This window comes from Pituophis catenifer, unplaced genomic scaffold (genome assembly GCF_029215685.1).
Source record: "Pituophis catenifer annectens isolate HBS135680 unplaced genomic scaffold, rPitCat1.0.hap2 SCAF_4, whole genome shotgun sequence".
Classification (NCBI taxonomy): Eukaryota; Metazoa; Chordata; class Lepidosauria; order Squamata; family Colubridae; genus Pituophis; species Pituophis catenifer.
Window position 1 is genome coordinate 65,694,441 of NW_027256884.1, and position 22,097 is coordinate 65,716,537.

At 36.0% G+C, this 22,097-nt stretch overlaps 1 protein-coding gene across 1 annotated transcript in view; it reads right to left on the bottom strand.

Annotated features, from left to right (window-relative positions):
- CFAP47 (cilia and flagella associated protein 47) overlaps window positions 1–22,097 on the bottom strand; it is a 525,834-nt gene that overhangs the window by 233,260 nt on the left and 270,477 nt on the right. The window contains 3 exon segments of the mRNA XM_070944210.1: window positions 6,176–6,273; window positions 9,025–9,162; window positions 12,074–12,185. Coding sequence (XP_070800311.1) covers window positions 6,176–6,273; window positions 9,025–9,162; window positions 12,074–12,185 — 348 coding nt within the window.

Genomic DNA, 22,097 nt, shown 5'->3' on the forward strand with positions numbered 1-22,097 from the left:
GGCTTCCAAGGAAGGAATTTCTGAAAGTGGAGGCTCTGTAATGGCATTAGAAATGACACAGAGAACTGAAACACAGAGCCAGGAGGCTTTTTTCAGAGACTTTGCAGAATTTATAAAGGAAGCCATGAATAATCAAATTGAAATTATTAATAACTTTACAGCAATCATGGAACAAAAACTTACAGAACTGGTGGAGGATAAAAAAGCAACTGAGGATGTTTTTGAAGGAAAGCATAATGACAATGTAGGAGATATTTTGATTAAGACAGAGAAGCTGGAACTGGCTGACCCTCAAGAATCTTCAAATCTTCTTCCTGCCCTTTTGGAATTAACTGACAGAACTTTTCGAAAATATAATTTGGAGCAGAAAGAAGAAGAAACTGATCAGTTCTACAAGGTTTCGGAGGATTTGGCAGAGGCTTTCACACAATTAATTGAAATGCAGCAACTGGATTTTTCTTCGCAAACTGATCGAGTTAATTCTTTGTTCTATGAATTGACTGTCTGTACAAGCAAGAAGAGTCAAGATGGGGGCTCTAAACCAGAGGAAATGGTTTTGAGAAAGGGACAAGTCTTAAAGATACATCAACCCCCAGTTAAAATTCAAAACCTCCTCAAAACAAAAGAAGGAGGGAGGAAGAAAGATTGGAAAAAATACAGAAAGAAAGGAAGAATGGAAGATTAATTTTTTCTGGCCTAATTATTGATGTATTAATGATTAACTATAATGATTAACTAAATGAATTGAGAGTTTAATTAATGATTAATTAAGGTTTAGTTATTGTTAAAAATATTTGAATATTGAGAACAAAAGCAGGAGGAATAGCCAAATGATTAAGTATGTATTATCTACTAGTGTTTGTTATTGGTTTTTTTTTAAAAAAAATTCTTAGGGCTAAAGGATTATATGCTATTTTGTGTTTAAAGGGAGGCTGATGAATAATCTGTAGAAGGGGAGTTAAGGGGTCTAGGGAGTTTTAATGTCTTGCATTAATTTAGCATATTTTAGCGTATGCTTGGTAAAATCTATACCCTGTTTTTCTTCTGGGAAGTCGGGGGAGGGGGGAGGAACGGAGGGGTTGCACAAATGTCTAATTGATTTGCTTGATTTGTTTGAATTTTTTTTAAAAAAACAATAAAAATTCTTTGTTCAAAAAAGAGCCTGAAGAATTATTGTTAATTTTTAATCTTAATTTTTATTTAATTTTTTTTTTTTGGCTTTTTATATGGAGGAGCATCTCAATTTTTTGTCTCTTATAAACATATAAGATATATATATATTCTTTTTCCCTTCTTTTGGATTAGGGTCTTCGGAAGAACCTGAAGAGTTGGAGAAATTGCTATTATTATTTTTTTCCTTTTTATTATTGTTTCCTCTTTTTTCCTTTTTTCCCCCTTTTCTACCCTAGTTTTTTCTATTTTTTTCCCTGCCCCATTGTTTAATGGGACCCTTTAAATATTTTTTGAACTCAAAGTGAATTTAGCCAACTTCAAAATGAGCAAGAAAGTAGCATCGGTGGGAGTTGCAGCAACTACACCATCTTCATCACCATTTGGAGGCCAACGCTCCCATCCAGACAATGTTACAGCAAGAGAAAGAGAAAGAGACGACACAAATGATTCTACAAACACTTCAAAGAATGGAAAAATAACAACAAAGGATGGAGCAACAGTTACTTAAAACTGATGAAAAGGTGGTTAGCGTACAACAAACAATGATGAAATATGAAGAAAGACTGGTTAAACTGGAGGAAAAAGATGGCCAAAAAGAAGAAAAAATGAAGGAAATTGAGAATAGACTCAGAGAGGTCAAACAAGGAACATCTGACTTAATTGGATGGGAAATGGACAAAGCAGAATTCTACTTAAGATTTCAAAATGTTGCAGAAGAAAAAGGGGAGGATCTTGCTGAGGTTATGAATACAATTTTAGCTGAGGCCTTAGAAGTAACTAAAGAGAAGATGATGGAAGGAATTGATGAAATTTATCGAGTTTATACTGGATACGTGATGCACAATAAGCTTCCAAGAGAAGTACATATAAGATTTACTAAGAAATCAATTAAGACACAGATTCTACAGGCTGCTCGTGACAAGGCTTTGGAATACAAAGGGAAGGAAGTTACAGTTTTGAGACAAATTCCAAGGAAAGTGAGAGAGATAAGAAGGAAATATCAATTCTTGACTAAAGTTTTGTTGCAAAAAGGGATTAACTACAGATGGCTATTCCCAGAGGGAGTAGGCTTAACATGGAACTCTCAAAGATACAGACTGAATACAATTGATAAGGCAAGAGCTTCCTACGAGGAAGCTCTTAAAGAGATGGATGCTGATATGGAAGTTGAAACTCAAGCAACGCTAGCCCCAATAAAACCTGCTGAAGAGGAATTGATAACGCTGGAAGAAACAGAAGGAGCCGTGGGCAGAGTTATAGAATACAAAGAGCAACGTGAAGCCAGAGCAAAAAATCCATTTAATTGTAGACCAGCTGTGCTTCAAAGATGATAAAAAAAAAACCCTCACAAATTATTTTAGAGATGCAAACATGTGCAGAAAATTACCAAGATACTGAGGCAACTCCACAAGTAATTAAAAATGCAGAGGAGTTCATTGCAAATTTGGAATACAAACCTGACATTAACTTTTATTATGATGGTTTAAATATAAATCTCTCAACACAACTGAAAGAAGAGTGTCAAGAAAATCAGCAACTTTTGAAAAGACAAATGTGGGACTTTTTCTTTAAGGACATTAACAAGGTTGAGAAATCCGTAATAAAAAGGGAGGTTTATAACTACTTGATAAATATTCCAGAGAAGAAGAAGATTCTACTCCATGAAGACAAGCTGGAAGGAGTGACTTAAACTTAATAAATTAACTGCATCTAGGATGGATTTTTCTCAGTTTGATATTTGAAATTGAAAGAAAGTCTTAATCTAAAATTTAAAAATGTAATTTTTTAATACATATAATGCTTAAGTAATTTTTAAAATATGCAAAATGTTACTGGAAATGTATTTGAGATTACTTGTGCTAACAGAAAGTTTTAAAAAATGATATACTAGTTTAAAGTTTGTACTTTAAAAAGGATGTTTATAAAAGAAAAAAAACATTATTCTATAAGGGTAATTTGGACGGTGGAAGCTAAATTTAATAGTGAAGTTCAAAGCTTGTATTTTAAGAAGTTAAAGAAAAAGATGTATTTGAAAGTTTTGATTCTAGAAAAGTGTTTAAACAAAGTTCAGTGTTTTTTTAAAGGGGGGGAGGAGAGTATTTTTCCCAGTAAGGTCAAAGAATTTGAAAGTATATAGTTAACTTTATTAATAAAAATGGTGATAGTTTACAAAGATTATTAGGTGCAAATAGAAATACATACTATTTCCACAGCAAGGAAGATAAAACAAGAATGGTTAAATTGACCATTCTATTCAAAGAGGAGAATATATTTGAGTATGTTTTTCATTTGGATACCACTTCTGGATTTTGTGCTTGTGATGGAAAAAAAATGAAACTTTGATTTTGGTTTTGTCAATTAATTTAATTTAATTTAATTTAGTTAATTCAATTTATATGCCGCCCCTCTCCGAAGATTCAGGGCAGCTCACAATACATTTTAAAAAATCATTATAAAAAAACATTTAAAAATTAAAAACATTAAAAACATTAAAAACTCATTCACGCCATTCATGGCCGGATCTCGCCAGATCACAAGAGCGAGATCAACAGCCCCAGGCCTGCCGGAAAAGCCAGGTCTTCACAGCTTTTCGGAAGGCCAATAGGGTGGGGATGGTCCGGACCTCAGGAGGTAACTGGTTCCAGAGAGCTGGGGCAGCCACAGAGAAGGCCCTCCCCCGCAGGCCCGCCAGCCAGCATTGTTTAGCTGATGGGACCCGGAGGAGACCAACTCTGTGGGATCTTACCGGTCGCTGGGAGCTATGCGGCAGAAGGTGGTCTCGAAGTTAGTTAGATTTGTCGTTATAGAAATGGCTGTTGTTGTTGTTAGTTGCGAAGTCATGTCTGACCTATCATGACCCCATGAACAATGTTCCTCCAGGTCTTCCTGTCCTCTACCATCCTCTGGAGTCCAATTAAGCTCACGTCTACTGTTTCAGTGCTCCATCCAGCCACCTCATTCTCTGTCGTCCCTTTCTTCTTTTGCCCTCAATCTTTCCCAGCATTAGGCTCTTCTCCAGTGAGTCCTTCCTTCTCATTAGGTGGCCAAAGTATTTTATAGAAATGGCTAGTTATATATTAATGTGTGAAAAAAAAAGTTGGGGCTGGAGTGTTTTTATCTTGTACTGTGCTAAAAAGAGTCAGAGACAATTTCCCCCTTTTTTTCAGGGGTGAAATCCAGCAGGTTCTGACAGGTTCTGGAGAAAAAGTAGCGGAAATTTTGAGTAGTTTGGAAAACCGACAAATATCACCTCTGGCTGGCCCCAGAGTGAGGTGGGAATGGAGCTTTTGCAATATCCTTTCCCCAGGAGTGGGGAGGGAATGGAGATTTTGCAGTATCCTTCCCCTGCCACGCCCACCAAGCCACACCCACAGAACTGGTAGTAAAAAAAAATGGATTTCACCACTGCTTTTTTTCCTTGTACCTCACATCTTCTTTTCTCCGCTCCCTTAATTTCCCATTTCTATTTTCTTTGTATTGTATATATTAAATAAAATTAAAATCATATTTTTAAAAAACCTAAACTCTTCTTAGCACATCAGGATGCTCTGTTCCTTTCTCTACCCTTCTGTAATCAGAAATCTCATGAATGTTATTTAATAGCACCTATATTATGCAATTGTTACTTAATGCTACACTAATTAACTTTATATTACTACAAAGAAATATGTTAAAATTCAAGTGACCTTTGAAAAAATAAAATTGAATTACCGTATTTTTCAGAGTATAAGACACACTCCCCCCCCCAAAAAAAAGTGGGTGGAAATGTCTGTGTGTCTTATACAGTGACTATTGCGGCGAAGGGGAGGGGGGTTGGTGCGGCACCGATCAGGTCTTCTAGAATGGGCAGCAGCGAATGGGCGGCAGCAAATGGGCCGCAGAGAATGGGCTGCGGTGGCAAACGGGCTGTGGCAAACGGGCCGGAGTGAACATGCAGCGGCGAACGGGCAGCGGCGAATGGGCTGCGGCGAACGGGCCATGCCAAATGGGCAGCCGCGAATGGGCCAGATGAATACCAGATGGATGCTGGGAGGCAGGGGCAGGTTTTTTTCTTGTTTTCCTCCCCAAAATCTACGTGCGTCTTATAGTCCGGAGTGTTTTATAGTCCGAAAAGTACGTTATATGTAAAAATCTTCTTAACACAGGGTATTTGTTACATAACCAGAATCTACCATTGGGGTTAAAATTGGTGGTAGGAATATCAACAACCTCCAATATGCAGATGACACAATATTATTTGCAGAAAGCAAAGCAGATCTGGAGTGGCTAATCCTCAAAGTCAAATATGAAAGTGAACAATTGGGACAGTACCTCAAGAAAACAAAGATAATGACAACTGCAGAGGGCATACAGGTCAGAGTGCAGCTCAACCTAGTACCTAGTACAATGAGCCCTAGTACCTGCTGGCTGAACACTATAAAGAATGACACTGGGATGACTATGGCAGATCTGAAGGAGGCAGTATGAGACATAGGGGCATGGAATGTGCTGATCTATAGAGGAGGCAAGGATTGGACATGACTGAATGACTGACCACGAATGTTTGCCGCATTTTAAGAACTCCTATTCAGCAGACAAAATTATTTTTTAAAGAAACAAATCCTTATATTTATATCATTATAAACTTAGAAAAGTTCATGATGGATTAGAAAATATTAAATTTTACAGAATTATCCCACAATAAGGGTAATGAAGCTTCAGACTACAATAAATTAGTCTATAGTCTTAGATAATGGAGTTTAAGAAAAGTCCAGCATCAAAGAATATTATACGAGACTTAAATTTAATAATAAAATGATACCAAGACATTTGTCCAAGCACCTTTTCCTTCTTTTTCTTTTTACACCATAAAACACAGCTGCAATTTGACATATTTCTAAATTAGGGAGATTCTTGGAAGTCAGAAAATAGAAATCCTGCCTCATCAGTAAAATCACAATTCACCTTATGAAATAGACAACTAAAATATACATCCTGCCATTAGTTTAGAAAGCTGACTTACCAAAACTGCACATTCCACATCCAGAGTTTTTTCTGGCTGCGCTGGCATACTATGTATTTCCAAGGAGAACCACACTTTGTAGCATGATGACTTGTATTCTGGAAAGGAAGGAAGGAAGGAAGGAAGGAAGGAAGGAAGGAAGGAAGGAAGGAAGGAAGGAAGGAAGGAAGGAAGGTAGGTAGGTCAAGTTCTGAGTTTCAGCTGAAGCACTTCAAGCACCTTTAGCATTTTAGTATTTAAATTATTATACTCTTTTTGAAGTATTCTGAGTATTTCAAATACACTGCCAAGGAGCAGAATGATTTGAGAGATTTATTTTCTTAGGATTGTAACAGGACAAGTCACTATATTAATTAAATTATATACATTGGAATATAGGTTGGAAACCCTAAACCTATGTGCTCCCTAGAGTCAATATGTTATTTGTCTGATGAACACTGGATGTCTTAGACAATGAAATACCTTTTTCACACACACACACACACACACACACACACACACACACACACACACACTTATTTACTTATTTATTTGGTTTATATAGCCAATTTATATTTATAATGGCATGCTCACCTCAACTCAAGGTTCACAGAAATATAAATAGAAACATGCAATCTTAGAGTTGGAAGGGACCTTAGAGGTCTTTTAGTCCAACTCCCTGTTCAAAGCAAGAGTCCTAATACCATCTTGGACAAATAGTTGTCCAATCTTTTCTTTAAAACCTCCAACAATGAAGCACCCACAACTTGAGAAGCAACCTGTTTCAATGCTTAATGTTCTGTTGGAAAATTCCTCCTTATTTCCAAATTGGAGCTATCTCTGTCAAGCTTTCACCCACTGCCTCTCATCCTGCCCTCAGATTTTATAGAAAATAACATCTTCTCTGAAGCAGCCATTCAAGTATTGGAAGACTGCTATCACGTTTTCCCTCAGTCTTCCCTTTATTAAGCTAAACATAATTAGTTCCTTTAGCCGTTCATCATAGGATTTAACCTCCATACCCCTTATGATCTTTGTTGCTCTTTTCTGCATTCTTTCCTGGGCTTAAGCATCTTTTTGGTATTGTGATGACCAGAATTAGATGAAGCATTCCAATTGTGGCCTCATCAGCACAGTATAGAACAGTATTATTACTCACTTTGATCTTGACACTATACCTCTGTTGATGCAGCCCAGGATTGCTGTTTTTTTGAGTAGCTGCAGCAATGGTCCACCAGGATCCTAGATCTTTCTCATAGGCATTACTGAGCCTGTACTCCCTCGCCCAGGCATGTCAAACTTGATTTCATTGAGGGCCGCATCAGGGTTGTATTTGACCTTGGGGATGGGTGTGGCCAGAGTGGGCATGGCCAACTCGACATCACTCGTGTCAGGGGCACCTGTGGTGGCCAAGTGCTAAAGGGTGGCCAAGTGCTAAAGAAGGACTTCTGTCAGACCCTCCTTCCTTCTCATTATAATCTCCTTCCTTCCTTCCTTCCTTCCTTCCTCCCTCCCTTCCTTCCTTCCTTCCTTCCTTCTCTCTTCATTCTCCTTTCTTCTCCCTTCCCCTCTTTCCTTATTTTTCCTTCCTTGCTCACTTCCCATCTTTTTTTTTCTTTGTCTTTCCTCTTTCCCTTTCTTCTTTCCTGTCCCTTCTTGGATGCTCAAATGCAAAAGGGGAAACATTTTTCCTTTTGTTTTGTTTTGCTTGCCCTATGCCAGGGAAAACAGAGCGGGAGGGCCACGCATGGCCCCACAGGTCCCATTTTCAGCCATGATGGCCTCTTGCAGCCCTCTGCCAGTGAAAATGGAGCTCGGGAGGGCTGTGTGCAGCTCCCCGCCCCCGGGGCCCATTTTTGTCCATGATGGCCTCCTGCAGCCCTCTGCCAATGATAACAGAGGTTGGGAGGGCTGAGCGGAGAGGGCCCCCCCCAACGCTATTTTCGGCTGCGATGGCTTCCTGCAGTCTTCTGCCAGTGAAAACAGAGCTCAGGAGAGACACATGCTGCCCTCCCAAACTCTGTTTTCACTGGCAGAGGCACCGCAGGCCAGTCCTTTGCTTTTTCCAGGGCAGCCCTGTGGGCCAGATCTAAGCATCCTGCAGGCTGGATCAACTTAGTTTCCCATGAACACTCTATTCAAAGTACTTTTATGATTTTTCTGACGTCTTCAACTCTCACTTCCATATAAAAAGGAGGGTGAAGAATGCTCTTACAGATGTTTGCTTGTCTCAAAATTTATTCCTTGAAATTATTTAACACTACAGCCCACAACCACTCCATCTATCTCTGTCAGAACTGCCATCTCACACTTGTGCTCTGCTATTGCTTGGTACAGTCTGCCATGAACTCACAGTTCCGAACTGGTAGCGAAGGTAAGTGGAACCCACTACTGCATGTATTTAACTTATTATATTCTGAGCATAAATGTTAAATGCAAACAAAGACTGCATATTAAAATTGCAAAATAACAAAATGGTTAATATTTACGCCATATCTACTGACCAAAAAGCATTCCAGATGTTCATTTGCATTAGAATGCTACTTTATACTTGTATATACTGACCCTATAAACATTTTAGATAATATCCAAAGAAATTTTTGAAATTTATGCTCAAATTCAATATATTCTTAATGAAAAAACTACACTACACTTTTATAATACTAGGGAAAAACTGATTATATAGTCTGATTATACATTAAAAAACATGTTTTTGCACAACAAACAGATGCTTGTCTTAGAATCAGGAAAAATGCATTATTTAAAGAGAATCTGATTTGGCATAAAAAATAAAAAAGTATTTCAATGCAAAATGAGTGATGATAGAACATTTAAGCAGATTAATAAAATGATCATAAAGAAAAACCTACCATTATTTGCCCCATTGCCTGTTTCAAGCTTCTCTGTTGATGATCTCTCTGAGTACTGAACACCATCTGGCTCCTCCAGTAAACAGTTTTGTTCATACTGCTGCTGTTCTCTATCTTCAGCAACAAATACAATTATACCTAAGCAAATAGTTACCAGATGTTCTATTAACCAAAGAATCAGTTTCATAAAATCAATTGCTATCTTTATCTCAATGCTAATATTGTGCTTAACTACGGAAGAATATCCAAAATTTTAATTCAAACTGAGTTTCAATGTTTTTTATATCTGACCATTGTCTTAGTTGCTATTCTTACTCCAGTTATTCAAGATTACTCCTTTGTCCATTACACACACTTGCTTGGAAAAAATATAAAATTCCACAGAAATACATACCCTGTTTCCCCCCAAAGAAGACATCCCGATAATAAGCCTAATCGGGCTTTTGAGTGCATGGCAATAAGGCCAAGCGCTTATTTCAAGGTTCAAAAAAATTATACGACAGGGTCTTATTTTTGGGGAAACACGGTAGAATGGAATGTAAAGAAAATAATACGGTGGATCAAGTTAAACACACTGTGGATAAGGAAGAAAAGCCATGTAAGACAACAAATGGTGCAAAGAAAATATGAAGATATTTCATAATGTATATGTATAAAACAAAGGATGTAGTTAAAGAGTAAGGACTAGTTAAGAATTGTAAAAGGCAGAAACTATGCAAAGGAATATGTACCAAGAATGAATGCAAAAGTGATGTAAACTTGAAGAGAAGTTAGATAGAATTCCAACTGAAACGATACAGGAGTAATCATGAACAAAATCTGGGAAGTGCAGTGTGATATTACGCCAGCTAGGTGATGTGCAGAAAGGTTTTTGTTCTTCAACAAGTCATTAAGGACTATTTGAACTTTAAAAAGGTTTATTATTTGTTAATCTAGCTAACATGAATAACCTTCAGCTATATTTTGCTAACAGCTTTTCCCAAAAAACCACACAATATCCTTGAAACAATTAACATGTACAAAGCTAACTTAGAGATGTAAGGGATATATGGTACAATAAAATTTTTAAAAAACTATAGAAGGTGAAAATGGAATTCATTTTTTAAGATTTCTTTCATTGTGGCAAATGTTTCATTCCAGTATGGATCAAGTGTTGAATTTTGCAACATCACCATCAGATATGAAATAATGATCTGCTCATTACATATCAAACAAATTTTAGAAAATGAATTATCCATTTTAGTAACTAGAATTGGAAAAAATATATAGCAGCAGTCAGACATTTGTTGTGAACTGTCCAGATCTATCTGCATTAATAGGAGTCGCCCCTTCAACAACTATTAAGATTGGTTAACAATACATTAGAAATCCCAGAGGAATTCCCAATTCCCAGAGGAAAACTGTTCTCCTGCCATATTTTAAGCAATTAACGCTAAACGTATTTTCTTCTGCAGTTAGAAAAGAGGGGAATGGAATAGTTTCTCTATTAACAACTTAGATGTCCCAGGGAGCCACCTTGGAGAATTTTTTTTCCCTTAAAGACACTAGAGTGATTGTGAAGAAGTATTCTGGGAATCAAAGTTTATCTTTTCAGGGGAAAAAAATAAAACCATTTCTTATCAATTAGGTGCTAGAAGCACTCAGACCAAAAGAATTCTGCAACTGAAATGAGACAGTGAAAGTATTAATCACAAGAAAGCTAACTACAAACAATAAGGAAGTAACAATAAGGAAGTAACTCCAGCTTTTTAGATGGTGCTAAAGCAAGGGTTTTAGTTTCTATTATCCTTTAGTTTCTGTTCTAGGGTACCACTATATTTGAACCCATTGTCTCACCTATCTCACCTTTTACCATGTATATTAACCTGCACATGCTATAACCTCATCTGTAGATTAAATGTATATTAAATTTTGCATGTGTCTATTAAGAGAGACTATACCACCTCCTTTCAGTCTTTTCTGTAATTCACTGATCAATTAACCAGTTTATATTTCAATTAAAGTGTTCTTATCTCCATTTAAAATAAACTAATAAAATTATCATACAATGGGTAAGTATGCATGTGAATTGGACTCAGACTTCTCATATCCTGCCAATATTATCATATTTATTTGATTAAGATAATTCATTTTGTGTGATCAATCCTATTTTATATTTTGCACTTTCAGTTTAAAAAAATGTCAGGTATAAATATGACAAGGTTGCAGAAGCATAAGGGGACAGCAACAAAGCATCAGTCCAATTTCTCATTTTGCACTTTCAATTAAAAAGGAGAGAAAAATACAATGGCTGCAATGGAAAGAGGCAACTAACCCTTTATTTCTTAATTTCACATGCAAAAAAGTCATATTTTTAAAAATGTTCCAGTGTCTGACTGAGACTGTAAGTGCAGTAAAATGTTACAACATTTTTGAAGTTTGTTATTTCACATTTGCAGAATAGGTAAATACACAAATGGTAAACTAAACATTTCCTTCTTTTGAGTAATCAACATCAGTTAACGTTTTAAAGTATGGTGAAGCATTATGAAATAACTTTAAAAGGGAAGATATATTTTAATAAGCATGGTCAGTTTTGTCCCAAATAACTGACATTAATGGTAAGGAAATCATGAGAACCCCAGAACACAAGCAATGGCTTTTTCTACAGATATTGCTACCCATCAAGAATGTTGCTATTTTATTTAAAAAATGATTACCCTCTTTAACGCTAAGAACCACTGTGACAAATGTAGCACAGAAACATCTGTCTATGAATTAAATAATTGAATCACAAGAGACATAAATGACACAAACCAAGTTCAACATAATGAATGAATTTTTTTAAAAATGAAAAATAGTTTTCCTAAACTCTGGGAAACATGTTCTAGATTAGAATTATATTAATGGGCTTTAAAACAGGAAGAAAAAAAAGCTTTTGCAATTGATTCTTTGAAAAATAGAAAGGGTTAGAGATCAGATAATTTAATAAATGGCTAGCACTTCTTGTTAATCATCTGGTAATTATCCCATAGTTGTAATATGACGCTAGGTTAAATTTAAAACATACCATTAAAGTTTCCACGTTTCCATGGAGATATATTAAGAGTATAGGCAGCTGTATCCCCAGGTTCTACCTTCAAAGTCATTTCACCACTCACTATGGGAAGATCTGAAGATACCTAATAGCACCGGGGGGGGGGGGGGAGGGGGGGGGGAGAAAGCTCCATTACAATTTTCCTGCAAATAGTATAGAAAATTTAGCTTTTAAAATGAGTTCAAATCCCAGTACTTTTCTACTATGCTTAATTAGAACTACCAGGTCTTCATTATAAAAGTGCAAATGACTACATTGCAAAGGCAGTTTGTTGCTGCTATCACTTTGATCACTTTGCTGCAATCTAGTAATCATCTAGATCTTGTATCCATCTTAACTGACTGTTGTGTGAAGGAAACAATTTCTGGGATGTAATTTCAAATCTGTCATATTAGGTATACAGTGGTACCTTGGTACCCAACTGCTTTGAAACTCATTGAATTTGGCACTCAATGCTGACTCCCTATATTATTTTTTATGGAGAAAATTGGTTTGGTACTCACTATTTTTGGTACTCATCGCATCTTCCAGAACCAATTAAAAATGAGTACCAAGGTACCACTATAATAACTTTTGAAAAATGTTGACAAAGTGAAGCTTTCAAGATGAAGACTTTTTCTAAAGCTTTAAAATCATACAGTAAGTTTAAAAAGCAAGAAATACTCAATATACTTCTATATGCATAATGTAACATACAAATCATTTTAATTGACATTTATCATTGAAAAATTTACAAAGTGATACTTTAGAGGTATGTGTATATGTATGATAAGTGTGTGTGTGTCATTCATTCATTCATTCATTCATTCATTCATTCATTCATTCATTCATTATTTTAAAAGAATATTTTCTCCTTTCCATTCTAGTGTTAAAAACTGTTTTCTCAGGAGATAGATAGTGTAATTGATACAAGTAGAATAATGTAAATTAGAGTCTGAAATCTCAAGACATCATGCAGCTCTTGAAACCATCTAAAGATATGGACGCCAAAGATCTATAAAAGTTAAAATTTTCATTGTTTAGGAATGAGAAAACTTATTGAATATATGACTAAAGAGAAATATTTTAACTATATAATTTTAATTAAGTATAAATTAAAATCAAATAAATCTGATTTAATTTGTTTTAACTATTACATTTCTTCCAGTGCAGGCCCTGGAAGAAGCATAGCACTCAAAAATTAAAGGCAGCACTTATATCAGTACAATTATATCCTTAATATAAATAAGATCAGATCTAGACCTATTTATGGTTGGGATTGAGACCAATATTAATTATAATATAAAAATAATAATCTGAAGTCATAAAGGTCCAACAGATTTTTCTAACACAGTAATGAAAGAGACTGAGTATTTCTGAATATCAATTTTTCACCCAGCAATTAACAGGAGCGTGTGGCAATAAGGAAAGCAGACCAATCTTCCCAGGCTTAGCCAAAGACAGCTATTAACAATATAGCAATAGCAATAGCACTTACCGTTGTATACCACTTTACAGTGCTTTACAATGCTCTCTAAGTGGTTTACAGAGTCAGCATATTGCCCCCAACAATTTTCATTTTAATCACTTCGGAAGGATGGAAGGCTAAGTCAACCTTGAGCCTGGTGAGATTTGAACTGCCAAATTGCAGGCAGGCAACAGGCAGCAGAAGTAGCCTGCAGTAGTACATTCTAACCACTGTGCCACTGTGGTTCATAGAACCCTTTTTCCATCACTGGTCTAAGCTGTATACTCAGATACAGGCACTGGTATTTGCTTTTGTTATTGCAATCAGCATACTTTGTACTAAAAAAAAAGCTATCCCACCAAATAAATATATTATACACAATGTTCTTATAAGCCAGCAACAATACAAATTTGGGCAAACCACTTCTGTTGCATTTAAAACACTACTGTGATGAGATTTGACAGGGTTTTTTTCTGCTTAAATCATTGTGCAGAAAATAAGTGTTGATTTATTTTTATTATTTATGAAATTTATTTGCCCCCACAACTCGTATCCAACAGTTTGAAACTTTCCTTCATAGTTAACAAAATCTTTAAAGTCAGAGTGGGAACCCAGGTAAAAAAATAAACATGGAGTACGGACGGCGGTGACATCTCGCAGAGTGGATGAGGTTGCTTTTGACAGCTCACAAAAACCCAGCTAATTCCTGATTTGGAGCCCCGTCAAGGGCAATTCCAGGCTTGGAGGGTCTGGAATATTAAAGGGGAAGGCTTTGATTTTCGGGTGAGACGCTAGCGCCCTGGAGAAAGAAAGCCAGACCCCTTAAATCCTGCAGGGAAAAATCTGCCTTTAAGGCAGATCAGGAGCGACGGCGGCCACCTTAGTGAGGAAGCAAAGAGTGGTATCAGCAGCAGTGATCGTTTGAAAGCGGAGAAAGAAAGAAAAAGTGACACTTAAGAAAAGATTATGAGAAAGAGAGACGTGGGGAGCAGAGAAAGCGGCGATTGAGAGGAAGTGCACTTAAAAGGAGGCGATCGAACGAAGATAGCAAAGACGGCGGAAGCAGTGAAAGCAGAAGCAACAAAGAAGATACAAGGTAACAACCAGGATTATTGCAACGGAAGACGGAAAAAGAGTAAATTAATACGGTGATTTTTGGAACTAAGATTAGAACTGATAACTTTCCTCTCTTTAACTGATAAAATTGGTGTAGGTGGACAGAGAATATTAGGAAGAAAACTGTGGACAGAAAATTAAAAATAGACAATCAAATTCAGTGGATTTATAAATACCAGGAAATACAGTGGAATGTAAATTGGTGTAAGACTGAGAAGTGGGACAGATCGGATGGTGGAGTGAAGAGTGGCAAGGGTGAGAACAATAAAATGGACAAGCTGATGCAATAAGGTGTGAAAGAACCAGAAGAAGGCAGTCTTTAAAAAAAAAAGAATTCTAAAGAGAAAAACTTGCTGTAAAAGATTGAATTTTGGTTTGAGTATTATTTTTGAAATTGTAACTGGATTATTTCTGAAATAGTAATTGTAACCGGAGAAGGGGGACATTCTGTTTTGCTGAAAAGGCTTTATTGTTATATAGAAGATTAAGAGTTGAAGGGGTATATATATATATATAGGAGGGAAAAAGGGATTGTTTAAAACAGGGTAAAATCTCTAAATAGAAAATACTATTAGAAAACTGTAATTAGGACTTCCGGCGGTGACGTCAGCGGGTTAGGGACAAGGGAACAGCTCTCCGCTCTCAAAACCCTTACCATTCTCGATTTGAGTGCCGATTTTGCCACTATCGATCCCGGAGAGGTCGATAGAAGAAAGGGGAACTTCTGAGGACCTCAGGGAGGGCAGCAACCCCCCGAAGGTTCAGGAAAACCCCCTTAACTCAGATCGAGGAAAAACCAGCCATTTGGGCTGGCCTGATACGGTGACAGCTGTTTAGAAGGAAGCGAAGATCGTAAAAGAAGCATCGGTGGAAATAGGAGGAGAGAACAAAAGAAGAATTGAAAAAGGTATCTCTAAATTCTTAAATTGTTGAAAGAAGGTGGGTGGAAGGAACCTCCAAGTAGGACATAGAGAGAGAAGCGGCAAGTGGAAAATCGGAATGGAGGGGGAGTCCATCTTAGCAGTGCCAGCGCACAATTTGACAGCCAGTGAAACAGAAGAAATCCAGAGGAAAGCTGACGGTGTGAACTTTGGGACGATACTTAGAACATTTACAGTAAGATCCTGAGAGAAGAGAAAGTCTCAAAAAGCTGGAGAATATTTGACACAGGATCGTTAGTTATTTGGACATTTAAAGAAGAGAAGACGGTGAATCCCTACTGACTCAATATTGTGAGGATGTGGCGAGTTTAGGATCTATAATACTTACCGGACAATTTGGACTCAGACTTTTTCAACACTTACTCTAACACTTGGACAATTGGTTTGGGAGACGTTCGGACAGCTGGACTAAGATATTTTGATACGTCAACGCTCGAAATTCGTGGAGGATATTTATTGTGTATTGGGCATACAAAAAAAAAGAGTAGAGTGATCGTGAAGTGTATTGGATTTATTAACATTGCTTTCCCTATTATTTCCATTTCGGGAAAGTTTGGATGAGAAACGCTAAATATTCAGACAATATTTAGACATTTGAAAGGAAATCGTGTTGGATTATAGTTGGTTACTTAATAATCAATTCACTGCATAGAATTTCTCTTCTTCCTGAATCATCAGACTTTGGATTGGATTGAGCAGGCGGACATTTAACTTAAAAGGCACTTGGGATGTTAAGTATTTAAAATAAAACAACTGGAAAATAGTCAAAAATAAACGAACTAAAGAAGAGAGTGACCTAAGAGAAGAAAATTTATAAGGGTTATAGACTTGTAATTAAATAATCTGCTACTAGTGATTAAGAAGTAATATATATATTTACAGGTTACTCTGAAAATTTATTTTGGATTTATGATTGCATAATCTAACTTTATATATATATTAAGTGAATTAGTTAGTTTGTTAGTTTGTCTTTATATATTTAGAGTAAAAGATATATACTGGGTTATATTATAATTACTATATTTATGCAAATGATACTCATATATCTACATTAGTCATATTAGAAGACAAGAGCAATTGATATTTATTTATTTAATAATATAAGAGTTATATTAAGTACTTGAATATTTAATATTTTGGATAATCAACTGATGGAACATTATAATACTATATTTTTCCCTCAATCCCTCCTCGTTGTCTCGTTAACTTCCTCGTTAACTTCCCTCATCATTGTCTCATAAATATTGAAAAGTATTGAAAGAATATTGAAAAGTGAAAGTGAAAGATAAATTTGGATGGAAATCTAAGAAATAGACTTATAAGTATCGATTAGTATATGAAATTTTGGGAATCAATAAAACAAGGAATAATAATGGCAACCACAAGCACAGCAACAACAACTAAAACAAGTAAGAAGATACCATCAAGCCAAATGATACTCATGGCTTCCCCGGCCCAACAAAAACCAGCTGAAACGACAGAAAAGGATAAGACAAGCCCCGCTCTTAATATGCAGAATATCCAAGCTGCCTTAGCAATGATCCAGGAAGGAATGAATAGGATGCAGGAAACGATGGTCCACAACCACGAAGAGACCAGGAAAAACCATGAGGAACTGAGGTTAAGATGTGGGTGAAATAAAGGACAATATTAAAACTTTAGATGAGAAGATAGAGCAAATTCAACAAAACATAGTGGAAAATGAGCAGAGGATCCAAAAAGTGGAAGAAAAAATAGAATATACAACAAATAGAATGGAAAGGATGGAACAAGACCAAGGGGCATTTAACAAGGAAACGGAAGACGCATTAACTTATCTTGAAATGGAGAAGGCATCTTTTTATCTACGATTCCAAAACATAGAAGCACAAAAGGATGAAGATATAGGGGAAACAATGATTGAGATACTGGCAAAGGCAACCCAGAGGGATAAGGAAGAACTCCAAATCGGAATAGACGAAATATATAGGGTTCATACGAACTATGCAAGATGGAATAGGTTACCCAAGGAAATTCACATAAGATTTACGAAGAAATCTATAAAGGAAGAGATTTATAGGAAAATGAGAGAGGAGACATCCATGTACAAGGGAAGAGAAATTTTAACTGTCAAACGAGTACCGAGAAGAACAAGGGACCAAAGAAGATATTACAATTTTCTAACTGCACAGTTAAATAAATTCAAAATAAAATTTCGCTGGCCAATGCCAGAAGGTCTACTTATTTCCTGGGAGGACAGAAAGTATAGGATCGATAACCTAGAGAAGGCTCAAGATTTCTTTGAACAACATTTCACATGTGAAGAAGAAGAAGAGAGGAGGGAAGAAATGGAACACAGGAGGCAAGAGGTACAGTGAATAGAAAGAGAAGAAAAAGATCAAGAAGATAAAAGGAGAATGGAGAAAGAAAGAATGGAGAGAGAGGGAATGAGGGAAAAGACACAAAGAGTTACCAGAAACACAACAAAGTTGAAAATAACAAATAGATAAATCCAAATAAAGATGGAAGGAGAATTAAAAATTATTTCGATCAACATAAACGGACTCAACTCATCAATGAAAAGGAAATACATATTTACCTAATTACAAAAACTTGATATTGATATCATAACATTACAAGAAGTACATATTAAAAGGCAGCAACAAAAATCGTTGGAAAATAAAAAATTAGGAAGAATATATACATCCCTAGGAGACTGTAAAAAGAGAGGGGTAATAATGTACATTAAAAATCACCTGAAAACCAAACAGATATATACTGATACGGAAGGACACATCTTAATAATCGAAATACAAACAGAAACAAAAATAATATTACTAGTATCCATATATGCACCCAACGGAAACCAGAGGGATTTTTACAAGAAACTGCATGACATAATTAAAGACCTGGAATATGAAAACATCTGCATTATTGGGGATTTTAACGTAATTGTGAATCTACAAGACGACTACCGTAGTAACAGGAAAAATAAAACTAGAAAGAGAACTCTACCGGAAACATTTGAAGTTATGGCCGAAGAATTCCATTTATACGATGGGTGGAGGGAGGCAAATAAACAAATTAAACAATACACATACTACTCAAGCCCCCACCAGTCATGGTTTAGGATTGACATGGCCAGGATGACACCAGACCTTAGAAAAGAAATACGAGATATCGAAATTGTACCAAATACCTGGGCCGATCACAATCCTATAAAAATAATATGGAAAGGTTATCAAAAGAGGTGGATGATGGATACTGGAATAATAAAAGATAAAGAATATATAAGGATGATCAAAAAGGAACTCAAAATATTCTTCCAATTAAATACAAAGGAACAGATCTCGCTACAGAATCTATGGGACACTACAAAAGCCTACATAAGAGGCCACACCATAGCATACACAACTAAAAAAAATAAGGACAAACAACTAAAAAGGAAGAATTTACTAGAAGAACTCAACATATATGAATCACAGTTACAAAAACAACCTGATGGTAAAACAATAAAGGCAAACCTGAACCTCACTAAACATTAACTGAATTTAATCATGCAAACAGAAATCGCACAGAAAATGAAAATGGCAAAACAGAAACATTTTCAATAAGCAAACAAAACAGGTCGCTGGTTAGCGTACAGACTGATAAAAAAGAGAGAGAAGAGAATAATATATCAACTACAAGATGAAACGGGACAAATATGTAACACGAATTCAGATAAAAAACGTATAGTTAAAGAATTCTATCAAAAACTTTACCCACAAGAGGAGATCCAAGACCAAGATATCAAGGAATACTTACGCGAAGTAAATATCTCAAAATTGAAGGAAACCCATAGAGACATACTAAATAAACCAATTACGATGACAGTGTTGATGGAAACCCGGAAGAAACAGAAGAACGACAAGGTACCAGGCCCAGACTGAATTCCAACTGAATTTTATAAAAACTGCCAGTCAGCAATAGATGAAATACTCCTCCAAGTCCTCAATGACGCATTACTAGAAGCAGAAACTCCTAAATCTTGGAACGAAACCATTATTTCACTTATCCCCAAAGAAGACACAGACCGGACACAGGTTAAGAACTACAGACTGATTTCACTACTAAACGTTGATTATAAATTATTCATGACAGTTATAGCACAAAGATTGAAAATAATTATACACAACTATATACATTCTGATCAAAACGGCTTTGTCCCAAGGAGGCAGATAAAAAATAACACGAGAACAATTGTAAACGTTCTAGAATATTATGAACAACAAATTGATAAACAAGTAGCCTTAATCTTTCTCGATGCGCAAAAGGCATTCGACAATTTGAATTGGAAGTTCCTCATAGCACAATTAGAGTTAATGGATGTTGACGACAAATTTTTAAAAATGATTAAGAAAGTATACTCCTCCCAGACTGCGAGAATCACAATTAATGGGAACATGACAGAAAGACTGGACATACAAAAAGGGGTGAGGCAAGGGTGCCCATTATCCCCCTTACTATTCATAATATCGCTGGAAGCCTTACTAAATGAGGCAAGGAAGGAAGAGGACATAAAGGGACTACGGATACGAAATGAGGAATATAAATTACAGGCCGATGACATGGTGTTCATAGTAGAACAACCAGAAATAGCAGGAACTAAATTACTGGAGAAGATAGAAGAATACGGCAAAGTAGTGGGACTCAAAATTAACAGACAAAAAACTAAAGTCTTGACAAAAAATCTGACTAAGACACAAGAGACAAAATTGGAAGAAGAATTAGGAATACAGATTGTAAAGAAAGTAAAATACCTGGGAATTTGGATCACTACAAAAGCAACAACGATTAGAGAGGATAACTATATTAAATTGATGAAACAAATTAAAAAGGATCTGGAAATATGGAACAAATTACAGTTGTCACTTTTGGGTAGAATAGCATCAGTAAAAATGAACATATTACCGAGATTACTTTACCTCTTTCAAGTGATACCAATTGGCCCAGGAAAAGATTTCTTCAAAGATCTCAATAAGATAATAATGAAATACATCTGGCAAGGAAAGAAGGCCAGAATTAAAATAAAATGCTTACAGGACACCCGTAAGAAGGGAGGCCTCGGTTTACCGGACTGGGAGTTATATTATAAAGCATCGTCGTTAAATTGGATTAGGGAATGGATAGACTTAAAAAACAAGAGAATATTATACCTAGAGGGATTTGATCTGAATTGGGGCTGGCACGTCTTCTTATGGGACGGTATAGATAAGAAACACGGGTATTTTCAGCGGCACATTATCAGAGGCTCACTATACAAAACGTGGCAAGAAATCAGAAAACAACACTACACTAAGATTCCGCGTTGGTTGTCGACCATGGAAGCCTTAATCTACCCAAACACCATAGAAATAGGAAAAATGAGGAACTACCAAGAACTATTGAATAGTGAAGGAGACTTATATATGAGGCAAGAATTGGAAAGCCAGGGAATAGTTATCGATTGGTGGCCATACCATCAAATGAAGTCAAGATATATAGCAGACCAGACACAATATGGATTTCAGACCGAACCAAATGAACTAGACAAGATATTAAAAAGTACGGAGGAGAAAATGATAACCAAAATTTACAGATATTTAATAAACTATAAATTGGAGGAGGAAACGGTCAAAGAAAATATGATAACATGGGCAAAAAATATAGGCCACAACATAGAATTGGAGAAATGGGACAAATTATGGACAGAAAATCTCAAACTGACAATGTCGATACCATATAAAGAAAACCTCTACAAGATGTTTTACAGATGGCACCTCCTACCGGCACGTCTGGCCAAAATGTTTCCAAATGTGTCACCAATGTGTTGGAAATGCAAGTCACAAAAGGGGTCATATTACCATCTCTGGTGGTCTTGTAGAAGAGCACAACATTACTGGCAAGAAATCAAGATAATGATTGAAGAAATAACAAAACAAAAGGTCGATATGAAACTGGAATTTTTTTTATTCGGAATGATCACACCACAACAAGACTAAAGAGATAAAATATCTCATTATTCAAATCTTAACAGCAGCACGCATAGTATACGCTCAAAATTGGAAATCAGAACTATTACCAACAGAAGAAAAAATAATTGCAAAAATAACAGAATGTGCAGAAATGGATAGACTCACAAAAGAGTTACAAGAGAAAGAGGACACTGATTATTATGCAGTCTGGCAAAGATGGTATTCCTGGCTAGACGGAAAGATAGGATTGATAAAATAATACTTACACAAAACCTAACCAAGAAACACAGACAATCACATAGGAGGTAGACCATATGACTGTATGTATTAATAGTTAGAACGGTTATTAGAAGGATGTATAGAAGTAATAGATACTTACTCATAGAGGAAAATTTAAAAATAGAGTATAAAGTTAAGTCATAAGTAAGCACATAAAACAGATCTCTAATAGAGAAATAGAGGTGAAACAGAAAATAATCACCGATGCCACAGTTTTCTAGAAGTCAGATGATAGGCTG